The 20,081-nt window shown below is 40.7% G+C and overlaps 1 protein-coding gene across 2 annotated transcripts in view; it reads left to right on the forward strand.

Annotated features, from left to right (window-relative positions):
• The window catches only part of LOC132877029 (laminin subunit alpha-3-like), a 335,048-nt gene that overhangs the window by 150,807 nt on the left and 164,160 nt on the right, over nt 1-20,081 (forward strand). For both annotated transcript variants that reach the window (XM_060913563.1, XM_060913572.1), the window contains exons 24-26: nt 1,276-1,370; nt 11,940-12,081; nt 17,277-17,434. In XM_060913563.1, coding sequence (XP_060769546.1) covers nt 1,276-1,370; nt 11,940-12,081; nt 17,277-17,434 — 395 coding nt within the window. The remainder of the gene's footprint in view (nt 1-1,275; nt 1,371-11,939; nt 12,082-17,276; nt 17,435-20,081) is intronic.

Consider the following 20,081-nt stretch of genomic DNA (forward strand, 5'->3'; position numbering starts at 1 on the left):
AAGCCATTTTTGCTCAGCAGCATTTCTTTGCATGTGCCTAAAGGCCCAGTCACACAGCCAAAACTTACGATTTACGCATGAATTGCGCATAAATTTCGAGTCGTGCGCGATTCATCAGTGCTGTGCGTAATTCATAAGTTTTTTTGACGTGGAGCATCAGTAGTTGTCAGTGGATGTTCGACGAATCGGGTTTGTGCGCGATTCCAGGTTTTGAGCTGCTCAAAAATATTGATCACGCACAAGTATGCGCGATTGTGTGCCGTTTAACGTAATTCGTGCGTCCTTTACCATAGTTCTGACGCGGACAATGCGCGACATATGCGTGGACCGTTAGTGGTTGATCACAAGAAATTTACTGCTACCGCGCACGTCGATGACTTTTCACTGACGAATAACGCACATATCACGCATGTCTCGCTGTAGTAACACGTACATTTCACTGATATCCACTGACATGCGCGCTCTATGCGTCGTTCATCAGTGCTAGTGTGCGGTTCATGCGTGCTTATACGTGGTTCATACGCAGTTTATGCGTGGAGTGTTCGTCAATAAAAACCAGAAATTGTCCCTCTTTTGACCCTATGCGCTGATGTGCGTGATTTGTAAGTGATTGTAAGTGATTTGTACGTAGTTCGTGCGCAATTAATCGGTGATTTTCGACCACGCACACCCCCAAAAAATGGTCAATTTCTCCACTGACAATCACGCACAAGCCAACTTTATACGTGATTTATACGTGATTTATGCGTGATCGGCTGTGTAACTGGGCCTTAAGACTTTTGCACAGCACTGTACAATCTATTATGTTATATAATTTCCACAGTAAGCGCTTACACAGTATTTACATTTCAGGATTAAAAGTTAACGCTTTGAATGAAAATTTACTGGAAAACTTTTGGATAAGTTTTATTTTCCACAGCAAAAGCAATCATAACACTAATAAGAGTACAGTGCAAATAAAATTATTCTGATTCTGATACATTTTATGTCCTCCGATCAAAAAAGTCAAGACTTTAAACTTGACATTTTTATAATTTACATATCTAAACAATTATTGCAACTTGAGTTTGACTTTTGTACCTTATTAAAAACGTGGTAGACCAGAAATAACTCAACTAACCTACATGTATAAATAAACCAGTGTGACTTTCTCACTTATTTCGATCGTAACTATTGTTGGGTTTGTTTGTTTTTTAATTGTGATCTCAAAGTTGAAATGTTTGAATTGAAATCATGCTAAATAAGCACACAACTAAAGTGTGTGTTGTGTTGCAGGACTACTTGGTGCTGCTGCCCAGTGCATATTATGAAGCTCAGATTCTGCAGCAGGAGATCACAGAGCCGTGTACTTACAAGTCCAGAGATGGCAAGTACGTGTGAAACCGTTACATCACCAGTCATTAAATCACTCCGTCTGATTTTCTCTAATTTCTGAGCACGTGATAAGTTTGGACCCTAAAGCCGGAGTTCAATATCGTTATATTCATCATTTATTAAAATTTAAACGGCTTTGTTAAATACTGACCAGACTACTGGGTGTCATTATTCACTGATTAAAGTAAGTAAAATTTATTTCTAAAGCACACTTAAACACAGTTTACACTGACCAAAGTGCTGTACAGAGTGTAAAAATAAATATACTCAACAAAAATAAAAACTTTACACTCATTTCAAAGTCAATAATTTGAACATTTTGGAAAATAGGTTTGAAATAACGATTGTATTCAATTATCTTGTCATTAAAGATGCTATAGCATACAGATCATGTTTGTCATGGAATCGGTTCCACCGGAAATGCGACGACAATGTCCATGATCAAAAACTGTGAGTCACAACTTAATGAAATCATGTCAATATCGGGTGTGTCCTCCATGGGCGTTCACAACTGCGATACGACGTCTCCTCATGGATTGGATGATGCGTCTGAACACAGCTTGGGGAATGCGCCGCCATATTTGTACCAACATGGCACCAAGCTCCTGCAAGTTCTGTGGAGGGTTCCTTACGGTCGGCTGTGGTGCCAGTTTGATGGAGACGTGTCTGGAGATTATGGATGGTCTGTCGACTGCATCCCATAACCCTCGCAACGTCAGTGACGGATGTTCCCGTATTCAGCATGCCAATGGCACGTTCACGCTGAATGTTTGACAGTCGTGGCATTGCAAATTAACGAATAATTAACCATAAAACCTTGTTTTTCTGAGATGACACTCTACTCTGCTACCGTGAGATCAATTGCACGTGTATCAATAGGTCACGTCACTTGTGTCACGTGGAAACGTGATTTTAGCGTGCAGTGCTCTCGCACGTGCTACGTAGACCCGACCAGTAGAATAAATGTGTGACGTAATGCCCTTAACAATGCATTTAACCATAATCACAACAAGAACTCTTTCAAGAAAAGTTTCTAAACACTATTTGAAAAATAATGAGTGTCAAGTTTTTATTTTTGCTGAGTATAGATATAAAATATATAAGGGGCGGTACAGTGGTGTAGTGGTTAGCGCTGTCGCCTCACAGCAAGAAGGTCCGGGTTCGAGCCCCGTGGCCGGCGAGGGCCTTTCTGTGCGGAGTTTGCATGTTGTCCGCGTGGGTTTCCTCCGGGCGCTCCGGTTTCCTTTCGCCCGTAGTCAGCTGGGATAGGCTCCAGCTTGCCTGCGACCCTGTAGAACAGGATAAAGCGGCTAGAGATAATGAGATGAGATGAAATAAAATATATATAAAGAAACAAAAACAACTGATTTAAACATCAGCAACAAAAGACAAACACTTAGTTATTTTCAACTGCTTACACACATTTTCAAAGCTCTGTGTCTTTTTCTCAAAACTTTACGCACAAATCCAACTATTGCTCACACGAAATGCAAAAAGCGCCCTATCTCCTGCAAAATGAAGCACAGTATTCAGAATATTCTAAACACACCTCAAAAGCAAGCATTTGTCTCACATCATAAACACATTTCCCATAGTATCACATACCGGTACGTGTGTATATCATTTACACACTGTTGCTCTAAATCTAAAGCTCTTTTGTTTTTATGTTTTTTTTTTATATATTGCCATACAAGAATGAAAATACAGTATTATGCAAATAGAAGTCAACACAAGCAATATTGGAACCAAAAATATTAAATTTTCTGAATAAATCGGTTGCTGTTGTGAACGCAGTTTTGTAAAGCATATAAGAAAAAAAGAAAGCAAAGTGCACCAACCACCACATTTGGTGATACAGCAACCAAAAAATACTGTAGACATGTATGAAAAAGTGTGTGTGTGTGTTTGTTGATGGGGAGAGCAAATTGGGTGTGTATTTAGGATCAATCTCTCCTCCGGGCTGGGTCTGGTCACAATATTTCATCAACATCGCATGCTATATTCTCTTGCCAAACATCGAGGAAAGAATCGTCTTGTGTGGCGTATCCAACCTTGGATAGAAGCAGCATCAGTGTCACCACATGCTTCCTCCATTGCCTGGAGAAGTGTAAGGCGGGCATAGGGACGATGATCATACACTTTCCAACGCCATGTTGAGAAGAATTCTTCGATCGGGTTAAGAAATGGTGAATATGGAGGCAGGTTGACAACAGAAAAATGGGGATGGTTGACAAACCAATTTTGGACCAGCTGGGAACGATGAAAACTGACATTATCCCATATAACCACAAATCTTGCCTGTTCTGGATTCTCTTCCTTTGGAGCAAGAATACCTTGAATATTGTCCAGAAATGTTAGGATATGACCAGGGGCCAAGTGTTGCATGGTGGTGCAGGACACCATTCTGTGTTATGGCAGAATGCGTTGGCCTGGGACATTGACAATTGCTCTCTGTCCAATGATGTTTCTCCCCCTCCGTCTTGACTTTGTGAGGTTGAATCCCACCTCATCCACATAAATGTATTCATGGAGGATGGGGTGGGCATCCATCTCCAAAATTCTCTGTATTGGACAAAAGAATAGATTAGGATATGCACAATACAATAGTCTGTCTCAGCAGGTGAAAGTCTGATGTACTGGCAGTGCTATGTACATACCTCCACATAGTCACGCCGCAGGTTCTTGACTCTGTCACAATTCCTTTCAAATGGGACCCTGTACAGCTGCTTCATCCATAACTGATTCCTCTGGAGGACCCGATGTATCGTAGATAGACTGACAGCATCAATATTGTTGAATATGGTGAAGTATTCCAAAATATGATTTTGAATCTCACAGATTCTAATGGCATTATTTGCCAAAACCATATTCACAACTGCGGTCTCCTGCTCTTGTCAAAATATACAGTGGTGCTTGAAAGTTTGTGAACCCTTTAGAATTTTCTATGTTTCTGCATAATATGACCTAAAACTTCATCAGATTTTCACACAAGTCCTAAAAGTAGATAAAGAGAGCCCAGTTAAACAAATGAGACAAATATATTATACTTGGTCATTTATTTATTGAGGAAAATGATCCAATATTACATATCTGTGAGTGGCAAAAGTATGTGAACCTCTAGGATTAGCAGTTAATTTGAAGGTGAAATTAGAGTCAGGTGTTTTCAATCAATGGGATGACAATCAGGTGTGAGTGGGCACCCTGTTTTATTTAAAGGACAGGGATCTATCAAAGTCTGATCTTCACAACACATGTTTGTGGAAGTGTATCATGGCACGAACAAAGGAGATTTCTGAGGACCTCAGAAAAAGCGTTGTTGATGCTCATCAGGCTGGAAAAGGTTACAAAACCATCTCTAAAGAGTTTGGACTCCACCAATCCACAGTCAGACAGATTGTGTACAAATGGAGGAAATTCAAGACCATTGTTACCCTCCCCAGGAGTGGTCCACCAACAAAGATCACTCCAAGAGCAAGGCGTGTAATAGTCGGCGAGGTCACAAAGGACACCAGGGTAACTTCTAAGCAACTGAAGGCCTCTCTCGCATTGGCTAATGTTAATGTTCATGAGTCCACCATCAGGAGAACACTGAACAACAATGGTGTGCATGGCAGGGTTGCAAGGAGAAAGCCACTGCTCTCCAAAAAGAACATTGCTGCTCATCTGCAGTTTGCTAAAGATCACGTGAACAAGCCAGAAGGCTATTGGAAAAATGTTTTGTGGACGGATAAGACCAGAATATAACTTTTTGGTTTAAATGAGAAGCGTTATGTTTGGAGAAAGGAAAACACTGCATTCCAGCATAAGAACCTTATCCCATCTGTGAAACATGGTGGTGGTGGTATCATGGTTTGGGCCTGTTTTGCTGCATCTGGGCCAGGACGGCTTGCCATCATTGATGGAACAATGAATTCTGAATTATACCAGCGAATTCTAAAGGAAAATGTCAGAACATCTGTCCATGAACTGAATCTCAAGAGAAGGTGGGCCATGCAGCAAGACAATGACCCTAAGCACACAAGTCATTCTACCAAAGAATGGTTAAAGAAGAATAAAGTTAATGTTTTGGAATGGCCAAGTCAAAGTCCTGACCTTAATCCAATCGAAATGTTGTGGAAGGACCTGAAGTGAGCAGTTCATGTGAGGAAACCCACCAACATCCCAGAGTTGAAGCTGTTCTGTACGGAGGAATGGGCTAAAATTCCTCCAAGCCGGTGTGCAGGACTGATCAACAGTTACCGCAAACGTTTAGTTGCAGTTATTGCTGCACAAGGGGGTCACACCAGATACTGAAAGCAAAGGGTCACATACTTTTGCCACTCACAGATATGTAATACTGGATCATTTTCCTCAATAAATAAATGACCAAGTATAATATTTTTGTCTCATTTGTTTAACTGGGTTCTCTTTATCTACTTTTAGGACTTGTGTGAAAATCTGATGATGTTTTAGGTCATATTTATGCAGAAATATAGAAAATTCTAAAGGGCTCACAAACTTTCAAGCACCACTGTACAACCTCATCCTCCATGATGCTGTCGTCTTTCCACTCTAGAAAATTCAGAAATACAGTAGTACTGTAAGAATGCTGTATAAAGTCAAGGTTGTACTGCCCTGTGACCATTCATACAGTGTAGTGCAGTAAAATGGATGCTTGGAGCTACAGTAGTATACATGTATTTTACAGCTATGCAGGAATGGCTATTACATGTACATTACAGTACTGTTGATTGTTGCATACCTGTTCTCATTTCGAAAAGTTCGAATGATGGCCGCCACTGTAAATCGACTCAAGTTGGGCTGGACTCTGAGTCCAGCCTCTCTCATGGTCAACCCATGATTGATCACGTGATCAATCAGAGTAGCCCTAATCTCATCAGAGACTATTCTTCTTGGTTCTTCATCCCTTCCTCCTTCAACTTGTCCTCGTCCTCTTCCTGCTCCCCTTCCAAAGCGTTCTCCACGAATCCGAACTCCTCGTCGTCCTCTGTGCCTTCATCTGACTCCCCTGGCTCTCTCTGCATTGTTGTTATCCATTGTTCAAGACTGATAACTTGACCTTTACCCTGTTTATAGGCCTATGACAGGCAGTGATTGGTTGGTGTTCATTAAAGCAATTATTGTTTGCACATATGAGGACATAGTCTGAGGCACTGAGGAATAAGTGTGGCATTTTGATTGGTTGTGTGTGAAATAGGAAATCAAGTTACTTCCTGTTAGATCTTCGTGTGTTAGGTAGAGAATTGTGTGTACTGATTTGCAGAAAGTGAATAGCTAAATTGAAAACTGTGTCAAGGCTGAGAATTAGTTAATGGTTTTGCTGATTTGAGGTGGAGTTGTGAAGTTTGAGTGACAGAGTTTAGAAATAGTGTAATATATACTAAGTAACTTTAAAAACGCACAATGGAATTCAACACGATATCACTTTAGATCCATGCATATATTTGAAATTTATGATATTGTATGTAATGCACACACATCTTGAAACATCGATAAAGGACATTTATTGTCAAACTCAAGAATTAATTCACAATAAAAAAATTCAAAGTGACAGTTGGTCCATGTTCGGACCGTCATGCTGGAGATTCTGGGTCTGTGTCGTCCAGGGGTCTCAGCAGCAGTGACTGAGGGTGTCAGGAATCTGTCACGGAGGTGAGCTAGCCTGATGTGCTGATCCTGAACTGGCGTCGTGACTCGAGGCTGACCAGGGCGTGGACGATCCCTGGTGCTCCCTGTCTGTCTGTAACGCTGACTCAAACGGGAAATGGTCGAATGATGAACACCGAAGTGCCGGGCGACCTCTGTCTGTGTACTTCCGGCACGCAACATCCCGATGGCCTGTTCACGTTGATTTTGGCTTAGGCGTGGCATCTTCAATAATGACAATTTTCCCATCATTTCCCCCGGGTATTTATAGGCAAGATTGTGTGTGTACAGTGTATGCAAAATTTGTTTGAAAATTAAAGCCTGTCCATGTCATTGACTACCCGAGTCATATTGTACGTTATTGAGTACAACTCCCTTAAATTCTGATTTGAGCACAGATTTGGAACTTATTCGGGCGGAACGAAGTTATTTTTCCATTGTGATATATTTCTTTTCTTCTTGAGATAAACTCAGCACGAATTCAGCAAGTTTTATCAATGTGCGTTTTTAAAGTTACTTAGTGTATAAAGGTTTTGTGTGTAAGCAATTGAAAAAAACTGTAATTACTGACATGACAAAACAAAAACAGTTAAAATGTAGGGAACGCTAATGTGTGGGTGTGTCTTGAGCTTGGATTTAAAAACAGTAATAGGGGCATTTCTGATGTCAGGAGGCAGGAGATTCCACAGCCGAGGACCAGCGACCGCAAAAGCTCTGTCACCTTTCAGCTTAAGGCGAGTTCGGGAGACATGGAGGAGACCTCTGCTGGAAGATCTAAGAGACATGGGGGCCTCAGGGGGATGAATAGCAGCAGCTAAGTAGTTGGGGGCCAGGCCATGAAGCACTTTAAAAACCATTAACAGGATCTTAAATTGAATCCTAGACTGGACAGGAAGCCAGTGCAATGAGGGTAGGACAGGTGTGATGTGCTCATGTTTTTTTGTGTTAGCAAGCAACCTAGCAGCCGCATTTTGGACAATTTGGAGCCGTGACACCAGTGTTTGAGGGAGACCAAAATAGAGGGAGTTACCGTAATCTAAGCGTGAAGTTATAAAGGCATGGATGACTTTTTCCAGGTCATTGTACGACAGAACAGATTTAAGTTTTGCAGTGATCCTTAATTGGTAGAAACTAGTCTTAACAACAGAAGAGATTTGTTTGTCAAGGCTGAGTTGGGAGTCTAGAATAACACCCAGATTTCTTGCATGGGTTTTGACAAATGGAGTAAGAGAGCCAAGGTTGCCAGAGATGGAATTTCTGGATTTTTTTTTTTTTTTTTTTGGGGGGGGGGGGCACGAAGATTATGACCTCAGTTTTGTCTTCATTTAACTGGAGGAAGTTATTGGCCATCCAGTTTTGAATTTCTTTAAGGCAGTCCAGAAGAGGCTGCAAGGAATTTCCAGATTTTAGAGAGAGGTACAATTGGGAATCGTCAGCATAAAAGTGGAATCTAATATTAAATTTTCTAATGATGTTACCCAGTGGGAGCATATATAGGCAAAAAAGAACAGGACCCAGGATGGACCCCTGGGGGACACCGCAAGACACAGGGGCAGGGGGTGAGGAGTATTGGCCTATGGACACTGAAAAGGTTCTTTGCTGGAGGTATGAGTGGAACCATTTTAGAGCAGAACCCTTAATCCCAACCCACTGTTCAAACCGGGCCAGCAGTGTTGTGTGGTCTACAGTGTCAAATGCAGCACTAACGTCTAACAGGATAAGAATGGCATTATCACCAAAGTCAAGGGTGAGCAGCAGGTCGTTTGTTACCTTTAACAGGGCTGTCTCAGTGCTATGACGGGCCTTAAAGCCAGATTGAAATGGCTCTAGGATTTCTGCTGAATTAAGGAAGGGAAGCGACTGTGTTAACACAAGCTTTTCCATAATTTTTGAAATGAATGGGAGTTTAGAGATCTCATCTCATCTCATCTCATTATCTCTAGCCGCTTTATCCTGTTCTACAGGGTTGCAGGCAAGCTGGAGCCTATCCCAGCTGACTACGGGCGAAAGGCGGGGTACACCCTGGACAAGTCGCCAGGTCATCACAGGGCTGAGTTTAGAGATGGACCTGAAATTTTTTAAACATTTTGGATCAAGGTTATACTTTCTAAGCAGAGGCTGGACTACCGCTTGCTTAAAACAGGTGGGAACACTACTGGTGGCAAGGCAGGAATTTAGAATGATTTGAATGCTTGGACCAATAACATCAAATACATCTTGAATAGGCAGCACGGTGGTGTAGTGGTTAGCGCTGTCGCCTCACAGCAAGAAGGTCCGGGTTTGAGCCCCGTGGCCGGCGAGGGCCTTTCTGTGCGGAGTTTGCATGTTCTCCCCGTGTCCGCGTGGGTTTCCTCCGGGTGCTCTGGTTTCCCCCCCAGTCCAAAGACATGCAGGTTAGGTTAACTGGTGACTCTAAATTGAGCGTAGGTGTGAATGTGAGTGTGAATGGTTGTCTGTGTCTATGTGTCAGCCCTGTGATGACCTGGCGACTTGTCCAGGGTGTACCCCGCCTTTCACCCGTAGTCAGCTGGGATAGGCTCCAGCTTGCCTGCAACCCTGTAGAACAGGATAAAGCGGCTACAGATAATGAGATGAGATGAGACATCTTGAATAATCAGGGAAGGGATAGGGTCGTGAGGGGCTGTTGAAGTTTTCATGTGTTTTACAGTGTCCCACAGCTCAGTGTATGAAACTGCCTGAAAGTGGTCAAAGGTAGCTGTGGCACTGGGGAGGTATGGGGTGGGGGGGTGTTTCAGATACAACAGGAGAAAACTGTGCCCTAATGTGGTCAGTTTTCTCAATGAAAAACTTCAGTCTTATTAGTTCTTCTGTTTACTAATGAAAGAAACATATTTCTTTGAAATATATGGGTAAAAAGAAAATACATAATAAAAGTCTATTTTGAAATATTACGACAAAAATTCTCAGTTTGACGTGATAGATTCTTAACTAATACACATTAGCTACATTTTTTTTTGATAAATAACAATACACATATAAAAATAAAAATCTTCACTGAGGAAAAAGGTTTTCACACCATGCTGTTGTTGGTTCTATGAATGTTAAAGGTTGTAAATCAAATATATTTACATTTATTTGTAGGTAGAACTTTATAGATTTTTATTTTGATTGATATTTATTGTGACATCACACGTGTACACAGTTATACGGTGCGGTGTGTACTGTATATATAAAAATGATAAAATACAAGTGAAATTCTTCAAGCAGTTTTAAACATTTTTAAACATTAAAAATTTATTTTAAAAAAGTTGAACTGTAATAATATATATTTTATCTTTTTTTAAATACCATTCAAAATTTGCAGGAGTTGTAGACTATGTGTAGTTACTTACCTCAGCCAAATTTGTTGTTGGAGGAGGCGATGTTTTCCTTTGTTTGTTTGTTTGTTTGTTTTTGTTTGTGCATCTGTTCCAAGTGTAACTTGGTTACACCAAGGAACAATCAATTAGATTTTGATGCAAATCCGGATCCAGGATTTTTTTGTTTTTCCCCAACGTAAGTCAAAAAGTAGTGAACAGATTTGGATGAAATTTGGTGGACAGCTTTAGTATTATCCTTGGTTCAAGTGATTTGATTTTGATGTTGATAACATGAGGCATGGTGGCGATATGGACTCCACCGAGGGCTCTTTTTGTGCATTATTTATTGTACTTTACCAAAATACAAACCCCATTTCCAGAAAAGTTGGGATATTTTGGGATAAATTGCAATACAAACAAAAATCTGTGATTTCTTAATTCACATGAACCTTTATTTAACTGACAAAAGTACAAAGAAAAGATTTTCAATAGTTTTACTGACCAATTTAACTGAATTTTGTAAATATAAACGAAGTTGGAATTTGACTCCTGCAATACACTCAAAAAAAAGTTGGGACAGAGGCATTATTACCATTGTGTTACATCACCTTTCCTTTCATGACAGATTTTAATCCTATGGGATTTGAAGATACTAATTGTTGCAGTTTTGTCCATTCTTGCTTGATACGAGACTTCAGCTGCTCAACAGTCCGTGGTCACTGTTGTCTGATTCTCCTTTTCATGAGGTGCCATCGGTGGTGTAGTGGTTAGCGCTGTCACCTCACAGCAAGAAGGTCCGGGTTCGAGCCCCGTGGCCGGCGAGGGCCTTTCTGTGCAGAGTTTGCATGTTGTCCGCGTGGATTTCCTCTGGGTGCTCCGGTTTCCCCCACAGTCCAAAGACATGCAGGTTAGGTTAACTGGTGACTCTAAATTGACCGTAGGTGTGAATGTGAGTGTGAATGGTTGTCTGTGTCAGCCCTGTGATGACCTGGCAACTTGTCCAGGGTGTACCCCGCCTTTCGCCCGTAGTCAGCTGGGATAGGCTCCAGCTTGCCTGCGACCCTGTAGAACAGGATAAAGCGGCTAGAGATAATAAGATGAGATGAGGTGCCATACATTCTCAATAGGAGACAGATCTGGACTGGCAGCCAGCCAGTCAAGCACACGCACTCTGTTTCTACAAAGCCACGCTGTTGTGACTTTTTTGTCTTTTTTAAATTTTGTTAAATTTTTCTTTTTATTGCATTTGGGAACAATAGGATTGTTAAACCATGGAACTATGTATGTAAATATTTTTCCCCAGATAAATTCCGTAGCCTCCCTGTTTTCAAATCATCCCTGTTAGAGCTGTACTTTGAATTACTGACCTCCACCTATAATACGGACTTTTCATGTACTTGGTCTGTGTACCGTTACTGTGGTTGCCACAGATTTACCAATAAAGTTTACTTTACCAATAAAGTTGGTAAAAATAAAAATAAGATATGGAAAATATCCCAACTTTTCTGGAAATTGGGTTTGTATTACTCTTGTTTACAGTGTACTATATTCTGCTCAGATGGTCAGATTGACTTTGTTTGACTTGTTCCCTGCCTGCAGCTGTCTCCTCTACAAGCATGTGCCGTTGGACAGGTTCCCGTCAGCGTTGGCGTCTCAGGGGCTCAGCTCTACCCAGAGACACAGGCGCATACGACAGCGCACTGCCGACCGTCCCAAGCTGGTGTCTGTCAACGGCAGACAGGTGGGAAATTAGAATAATTACAAGCCACTAGGTATACACACACACACACACACACACACACACACACACACACACACACACACACACACACACACACACACACAGCATGGTGTGAATGCACAACAAACCCAAACAGACACATCAGTGTGTGTTTCTGTAGTTCTTTCACTCAGGTGCAATGAGTCACTTTAACACCTTTTAACTCTGTCATGGTTATGAAATAATATTCATCTGCAGCGCTTCAAGTGAAGTCCAGCAGGCTTCATCATCACTCTGTTTATCAGAGACAGAAAAGACACGATACATAATGCATTATCAATTGTTCAAAGGAAATAAATATATACAGTGACTTGCAAAAGTATTCATACCCCTTGAACTTTTTCACATTTTTCCACCTTACAACCACGAACTTAAAAGTTTTTTATTGAGATTTTATGTGATAGACCAACACAGAGTAGCACATAACTGTGAAGTGAAACGAAAATGATAAATGGTCTTCAAAATTTTAAACAAATAAAAATCTGAAAAATGTGATGTGCATTAGTATTCAGCCCCCCTGCATCCATACTTTGTACAGCCACCTTTTGCTGCAATTACAGCTGCAAGTCTTTTGTGGTATGTCTCTACCAGCTTTGCACATCTAGACACTGAAATTTTTGCCCATTCTTCTTTGCAAAATAGCTCAAGCTCAGCCAGATTGGATGGAGAGCGTCTGTGAACAGCAATTTTCAAGTCTTGCCACAGATGCTCAATGGGATTTAGGTCTGGACTTTGACTGGGCCATTCTAACACATGAATATTCTTTGATCTAAACCATTCCATTGTAGCTCTGGCTGTATGTTTAGGGTCATTGTCTTGCGGGAAGGTGAATCTCCTTCCCAGTCTCAAGTCTTTTGCAGCCTCCAACAGGTTTTCTTCCAGGATTGCCCTGTATTTAGCTCCATCCATCTTCCCATCAACTCTGACCAGCTTCCCTGTCCCTGCTGAAGAAAAGCATCCCTATAGCATGATGCTGCCACCACCATGTTTCACAGTGGGGATGGTGTGTGCAGGGTGATCAGCAGTGTTAGTTTTCCGCCACACATAGCGCTTTGCATTTAGGCCAAAAAGTTCAACTTTGGTCTCATCTGACCAAAGCACCTTCTTCCGCATGTTTGCTGTGTCCCCTACATGGCTTCTTATGCCTGTCTTTCAACAATAGCTTTCTTCTTGCCACTCTTCCAAAAAGGCCAGATTTGTGGAGTGTACAACTTATAGTTGTCCTGTGCACAGATTCTCCCACCTGAGCTGTGGATTTCTGCAGCTCCTCCAGAGTGATCATGGGCCTCTTGGCTGCTTCTCTGACCAGTGCTCTCCTTGCTCGCTCTGTCAGTTTAGGTGGACGGCCATGTCTTGGTAGGTTTGCAGTTGTGCCGTACTTTTTCCATTTTTGAATGATGGATTGAACAGTGCTTCTTGAGATGTTCAGAGCTTGGGATATTTTTTATAACCTAACCCTGCTTTAAACTTCTCCAGAACTTTATCCCTGACCTGTCTGGTGAGTTCTTTGGTCTTTATGATGCTGTTTGTTCTTCAGTGTTCTCTAACAAACCACTGAGGCCTTCACAGAACAAGTGTATTTATGCTGAGAGTAAATTACACACAGTAGGACTCTATTAACTAATTAGATGACTTCTGAAGGCAATTGATTGCACTGGATTGTATTTAGAGGTATCAGAGTACAGGGGGCTGAATATTAATGCACACCACATTTTTCAGATTTTTATTTGTTTAAAATTTTGAAGACCATTTATCATTTTCCTTTCACTTCACAATTATGTGCTACTCTGTGTTGGTCTATCACATAAAATCTCAATAAAAAAACCTTTTAAGTTCGTGGTTGTAAGGTGGAAAAATGTGAAAATACTTATGTGTATACATGTGAATACTTTTTTAAGGCACTGTATGTGCGCATATAGTGGTGCTTGAAAGTTTGTGAACCCTTTAGAATTGTCTATATTTCTGCATAAATATGACCTAAAACATCATCAGATTTTCACACAAGTCCTAAGTAGATAAAGAGAACCCAGTTTAACAAATGAGACAAAAATATTATACTTTGTCATTTATTTATTGAGGAAAATAATCCAATATTACATATCTGTGAGTGGCAAAAGTATGTGAACCTCTAGGATTAGCAGTTAATTTGAAGGTGAAATTAGAGTCAGGTGTTTTCAATCAATGGGATGACAATCAGGTGTGAGTGGGCACCCTGTTTTATTTAAAGAACAGGGATCTATCAAAGTCTGATCTTCACAACACATGTTTGTGGAAGTGTATCATGGCACGAACAAAGGAGATTTCTGAGGACCTCAGAAAAAGCGTTGTTGATGCTCATCAGGCTGGAAAAGGTTACAAAACCATCTCTAAAGAGTTTGGACTCCACCAATCCACATTCAGACAGATTGTGTACAAATGGAGGAAACTCAAGACCATTGTTACCCTCCCCAGGAGTGGTTGACCAACAAAGATCACTCCAAGAGCAAGGCGTGTAATAGTCGGCGAGGTCACATAGGACCCCAGGGTAACTTCTAAGCAACTGAAGGCCTCTCTCACATTGGCTAATGTTAATGTTCATGAGTCCACCATCAGGAGAACACTGAACAACAATGGTGTGCATGGCAGGGTTGCAAGGAGAAAGCCACTGCTCTCCAAAAAGAACATTGCTGCTCATCTGCAGTTTGCTAAAGATCACGTGGACAAGCCAGAAGGCTATTGGAAAAATGTTTTGTGGACGGATGAGACCAAAATAGAACTTTTTGGTTTAAATGAGAAGCGTTATGTTTGGAGAAAGGAAAACACTGCATTCCAGCATAAGAACCTTATCCCATCTGTGAAACATGGTGGTGGTAGTATCATGGTTTGGGCCTGTTTTTTTTAACTGAGTTTTAAATTTAAATTTGTTTAACTGGGTTCTCTTTATCTACTTTCAGGACTTGTGTGAAAATCTGATGATGTTTTAGGTCATATTCAAGTTCAAGTCAGCTTTATTGTCAGTTTCTTCATATGCACAGGTCATACAAGGAAATTGAAATTACGTTTCTCTCTATCCCATGTAAAGACATAGACAAACATAGGACTGACATTAACAAGACAAAGATTAAAGCGCAAGACAGGACCAATAACAGTGTAACAAGCAATAAGTAATAATAAAGTAATGATTAAAAAAAAAGGGGGGGGGGAATTGAAACATTTAACATTTAGAAAAAATAATCTAGGCTAAAGACAGGAAGATAAGAACAAGACTAGTATACAAGACACACAGTACAGTACAGCACAGTCCAGGGCAGTCCAGTTGAGGTTATCACAGTAGCAGCATTTATGTAGAATAATGTGTTAAATAAATAATAATGTGTTAATAATAATGTGTAGCAGCATTCAGAAGCAGCATATGGTAAGTTGTTATATTGCAGGGCCCAAGGCAGTTCTTATGAGATAGTTCAGGTAAGGTGCAAAGTCACATATGTAGTTCCATAGAGAAGTCTTTTCCATGGAGGGCAGCAGCAACAAGAAACAGTGTATGGTGTGTAAAAAAAAAAAGTGAGGTAGTGCAGGTAAAGGTGCAGAAATTTATGCAGAAATATAGCCTGGCAAGCCAGACTAAATGTGAATATTTAGTCTGGCCTCGATCCGTAGACATTTCCGAAGCGGGTGGGAGGAACAAACCGCTGTCTTTCAAACTGTCTCTGTGCGTATAGGCCAACGCTCTGACCAATCAGCGCAACAGTGACTGTGACGTAGTCAGAGCGACAGAAAGCAGTGGGGGAGACCTTGAAATAAATAATTTTTCAAAATGCGTATTAATTAATAAACAGGTTCTAGACATTAAGAAGTTTGGAGATAATGACCACAAGTTTGGAGTCTGTACCACATACACTCTTTTTTTTTCCCAAGTGTTTTTCAAGGGTTTGCTTAAACTGTTTTTGAGAGTTTTTATTTAGTTGTTTGGTGAAATAATTTCCCTTAAATTTAAAATAACGGGAAAATAAGAAACAATCAAAAAGTAATGTTTCAAAGCTGTTTATTAATTCTTCATACTGCACAAACTAGCCCCATCCTTTTGGCTACGAGCGGAGCCAGCTGGTAGATCAGACTTTTGCCATAGCCGGTCGGCAAAACAGCGAAAACGTCCTTCTTGAAAAGGAATGAGCGGAGAGCCTCTTCCTGCTCATGTTTCAATGAAAACTCCAAGTCTAATTCTTCTAAAACTGATTCCAAAGCGGAGTCAAACGCGCGCTGTTCAATAGCCGTAGCCATCTTTCCTGTTGCGCTTTCTCCAGCGTCGCGCAGCTTTGTCGTCACTCCTGCAAAAGCCCGCCCAAAGAATCCAAACAAAAACCTTGCGTTGTGATTGGCGGGCACGATTTGATGCCCGGGGTGTTTTTGTTTATATGGTGCGAGGCTAGACCCATTCGCTAGGCAAAAATATTTTTGGCCGCTAGGCGGGTGGGTCTAGTTTACTAGGCTAGCAGAAATATAGAAAATTCTAAAGGGTTCACAAACTTTCAAGCGCCACTGTGTGTGTGTGTGTGTGTGTGTGTGTGTGTGTGTGTGTGTGTGTGTTTATTTATTTATTTATTTATTTATTTATGGACACAAGTGTTTTACTGGGAAATACACCACTCATATTTTGGGAGATTTGTATACCATTTTCTTTTGGGAGATGGAGAACCAAAACCGTGACATAAATCTCGATATGTCACTTGTGAAGAAATCGATTAATTGTTTTGATAAATTTGTGGATTTTTTGTTTGTGGATGTGTCGATATGATAAAAAGAAAATCACACGTTGGCTTGAAGATATGAAGTTTATCTTCTCGTACTGAAAAATATTCCCACTTCTTCATTTCACTCACTCATGATAAACTCATGATACATTCACCACTCGAAGATAAACTTCATATCTTCGCACAGCCATGGAATTAATATCCTCTCTCTCTGTCTCTATGTATAATTTAATACTTATTCCACAAAATCGAGTTATTAGTTTATGTTCTAATCTCAATGACTTTTTTGCATTTTCACACAGGTCTGGATAAAACCACTGATATATTTCATCTGTAGGCTGTATTAACTTGTTGGTATTGAAGTCGTTGCTGCTCAACTTGTAAATGCGCACGCGTTTCCATAGTAACACCACTTCTGCCTTTTTCTAGCTGCGACTGACGCTGCACATCCCGGAGTCTGGTTCACACGTCCTGGTTCTGGAATACGCCAACGAAGCGGATGCTATCCAGAATGTTACTGTGTATATCGGTGGACATGCACAGGCCCGGGTTCAAACCAGAGCTAACATCTACAGCTGTGCTTATAGGTCTGTTTATTCAATGATGCATCAAAAAGAAAAAAAAAATCCTTGTATAAGAGCCCGGTCCCACAACATTGATAACTATAGCTCCAACTCTGACTATCCTTCTGCCTGAATTGAGTTCCAGTCTGGAGCAGAAACACCACAACTATAATCCCAACTATAATATCGCTTGGTCCTGACACTCCGGGAAATAAACACATGCAACTTAGGAATAGTCATGGAAGTTTTTTTTTTTTTCCAAGTAGTAGCACATTATTCCGGGTCGTACTGTACAGCTCGAACTCCAAAACAACCCATGTACACGCTCCAGTGCTTGATATAATACAGATAGATCACGGATTACAGAAATATAATAAAAAAAGGATACAAAATACGGAGTGGTTACGGATTTCATACGGATGATGCATCATGGATCAAATATTAAGAAGTCAAATTAAAACCAATTAAATGTTTGGACTGCCGAATTTCATAATTAAAATACCTTACCTGCATTTATATGTTTACTTTATTCATTTACGATTGATATTTCACGGAAAATAATCGCATATCCGTGAATAAAAGATCCGTGCTTTGTATTATATTTTTAATTTTCCGTGAATCCGTGCTCCGTGACTTCATGATGCAACAAAGATGTACAAAGATGCCTGGCGAAAATAGCACATGCTCAGATGACATCACATGTAAACAATTACCTGATTGGTCAGATGTTTATCGGATCAGGTCCAGGCCTGGAAAAATGGCTCCAGAAGCAAATCTCACCGATACGGATAAACCCAGGCCTGGGGTATAGGGATCGTTATTGGTTTGGTGTGAACACTAACAATATAACCTACAGGAGACAGATTTATTTATAGTTATCGTTATAGTTTTCGGTATTGTGGGACCAGACCTTAAAACCTTTGGTTCTTGGGGGAGACACACACATGTACACAAACATAAGTACAACCCCGATTCCAAAAAAGTTGGGACAAAGTACAAATTGTAAATAAAAATGAAATGTAATAATTTACAAATCTCAAAAACTGATATTGTACTGACAGTAGAACATAGACAACATATCAAATGTCGAAAGTGAGACATTTTGAAATTTCATGCCAAATATTGGCTCATTTGAAATTTCATGACAGCAACACATCTCAAAAAAGTTGGGACAGGGGCAATAAGAGGCTGGAAAAGTTAAAGCTACAAAAAAGGAACAGCTGGAGGACCAAATTGCAACTCGTTAGGTCAATTGGCAAAAGGTCATTAACATGACTGGGTATAAAAAGAGCATCTTGGAGTGGCAGCGGCTCTCAGAAGTAAAGATGGGAAGAGGATCACCAATCCCCCTAATTCTGTGCCGACAAATAGTGGAGCAATATCAGAAAGGAGTTCGACAGTGTAAAATTGCAAAGAGTTTGAACATATCATCTACAGTGCATAATATCATCAAAAGATTCAGAGACTCTGGAAGAATCTCTGTGCGTAAGGGTCAAGGCCGGAAAACCATACTGGGTGCCCGTGATCTTCGGGCCCTTAGACGGCACTGCATCACATACAGGCATGCTTCTGTATTGGAAATCACAAAATGGGCTCAGGAATATTTCCAGAGAACATTATCTGTGAACACAATTCACCGTGCCATCCGCCGTTGCCAGCTAAAACTCTACAGTTCAAAGAAGAAGCCGTATCTAAACATGATCCAGAAGCGCAGACGTCTTCTCTGGGCCAAGGCTCATTTAAAATGGACTGTGGCAAAGTGGAAAACTGTTCTGTGGTCAGACGAATCAAAATTTGAAGTTCTTTATGGAAATCAGGGACGCTGTGTCATTCGGACTAAAGAGGAGAAGGACGACCCAAGTTGTTATCGGCGCTCAGTTCAGAAGCCTGCATCTCTGATGGTATGGGGTTGCATTAGTGCGTGTGGCATGGGCAGCTTACACATCTGGAAAGACACCATCAATGCTGAAAGGCATATCCAGGTTCTAGAGCAACGTATGCTCCCATCCAGACGACGTCTCTTTCAGGGAAGACTTTGCATTTTCCAACATGACAATGCCAAACCACATACTGCATCAATTACAGCATCATGGCTGCGTAGAAGAAGGGTCCGGGTACTGAACTGGCCAGCCTGCAGTCCAGATCTTTCACCCATAGAAAACATTTGGCGCATCATAAAACGGAAGATACGACAAAAAAGACCTAAGACAGTTGAGCAACTAGAATCCTACATTAGACAAGAATGGGTTAACATTCGTATCCCTAAACTTGAGCAATTTGTCTCCTCAGTCCCCAGACGTTTACAGACTGTTGTAAAGAGAAAAGGGGATGTCTCACAGTGGTAAACATGGCCTTGTCCCAACTTTTTTGAGATGTGTTGTCATGAAATTTAAAATCCCCTAATTTTTCTCTTTAAATGATACATTTTCTCAGTTTAAACATTTGATATGTCATCTATGTTCTATTCTGAATAAAATATGGAATTTTGAAACTTCCACATCATTGCATTCCGATTTTATTTACAATTTGTACTTTGTCCCAACTTTTTTGGAATCGGGGTTGTAAAAAGTGCTGTTTGTTCCCATAAATATTGTTTTGTATTGTAGTAATAGAAATGAAGCAACAGTAGATTGAATGTATTGATATCATCAGATAACATGAAGAAGCATTG

Source organism: Neoarius graeffei, chromosome 1 (assembly GCF_027579695.1).
Source record: "Neoarius graeffei isolate fNeoGra1 chromosome 1, fNeoGra1.pri, whole genome shotgun sequence".
Lineage (NCBI taxonomy): Eukaryota > Metazoa > Chordata > Actinopteri > Siluriformes > Ariidae > Neoarius > Neoarius graeffei.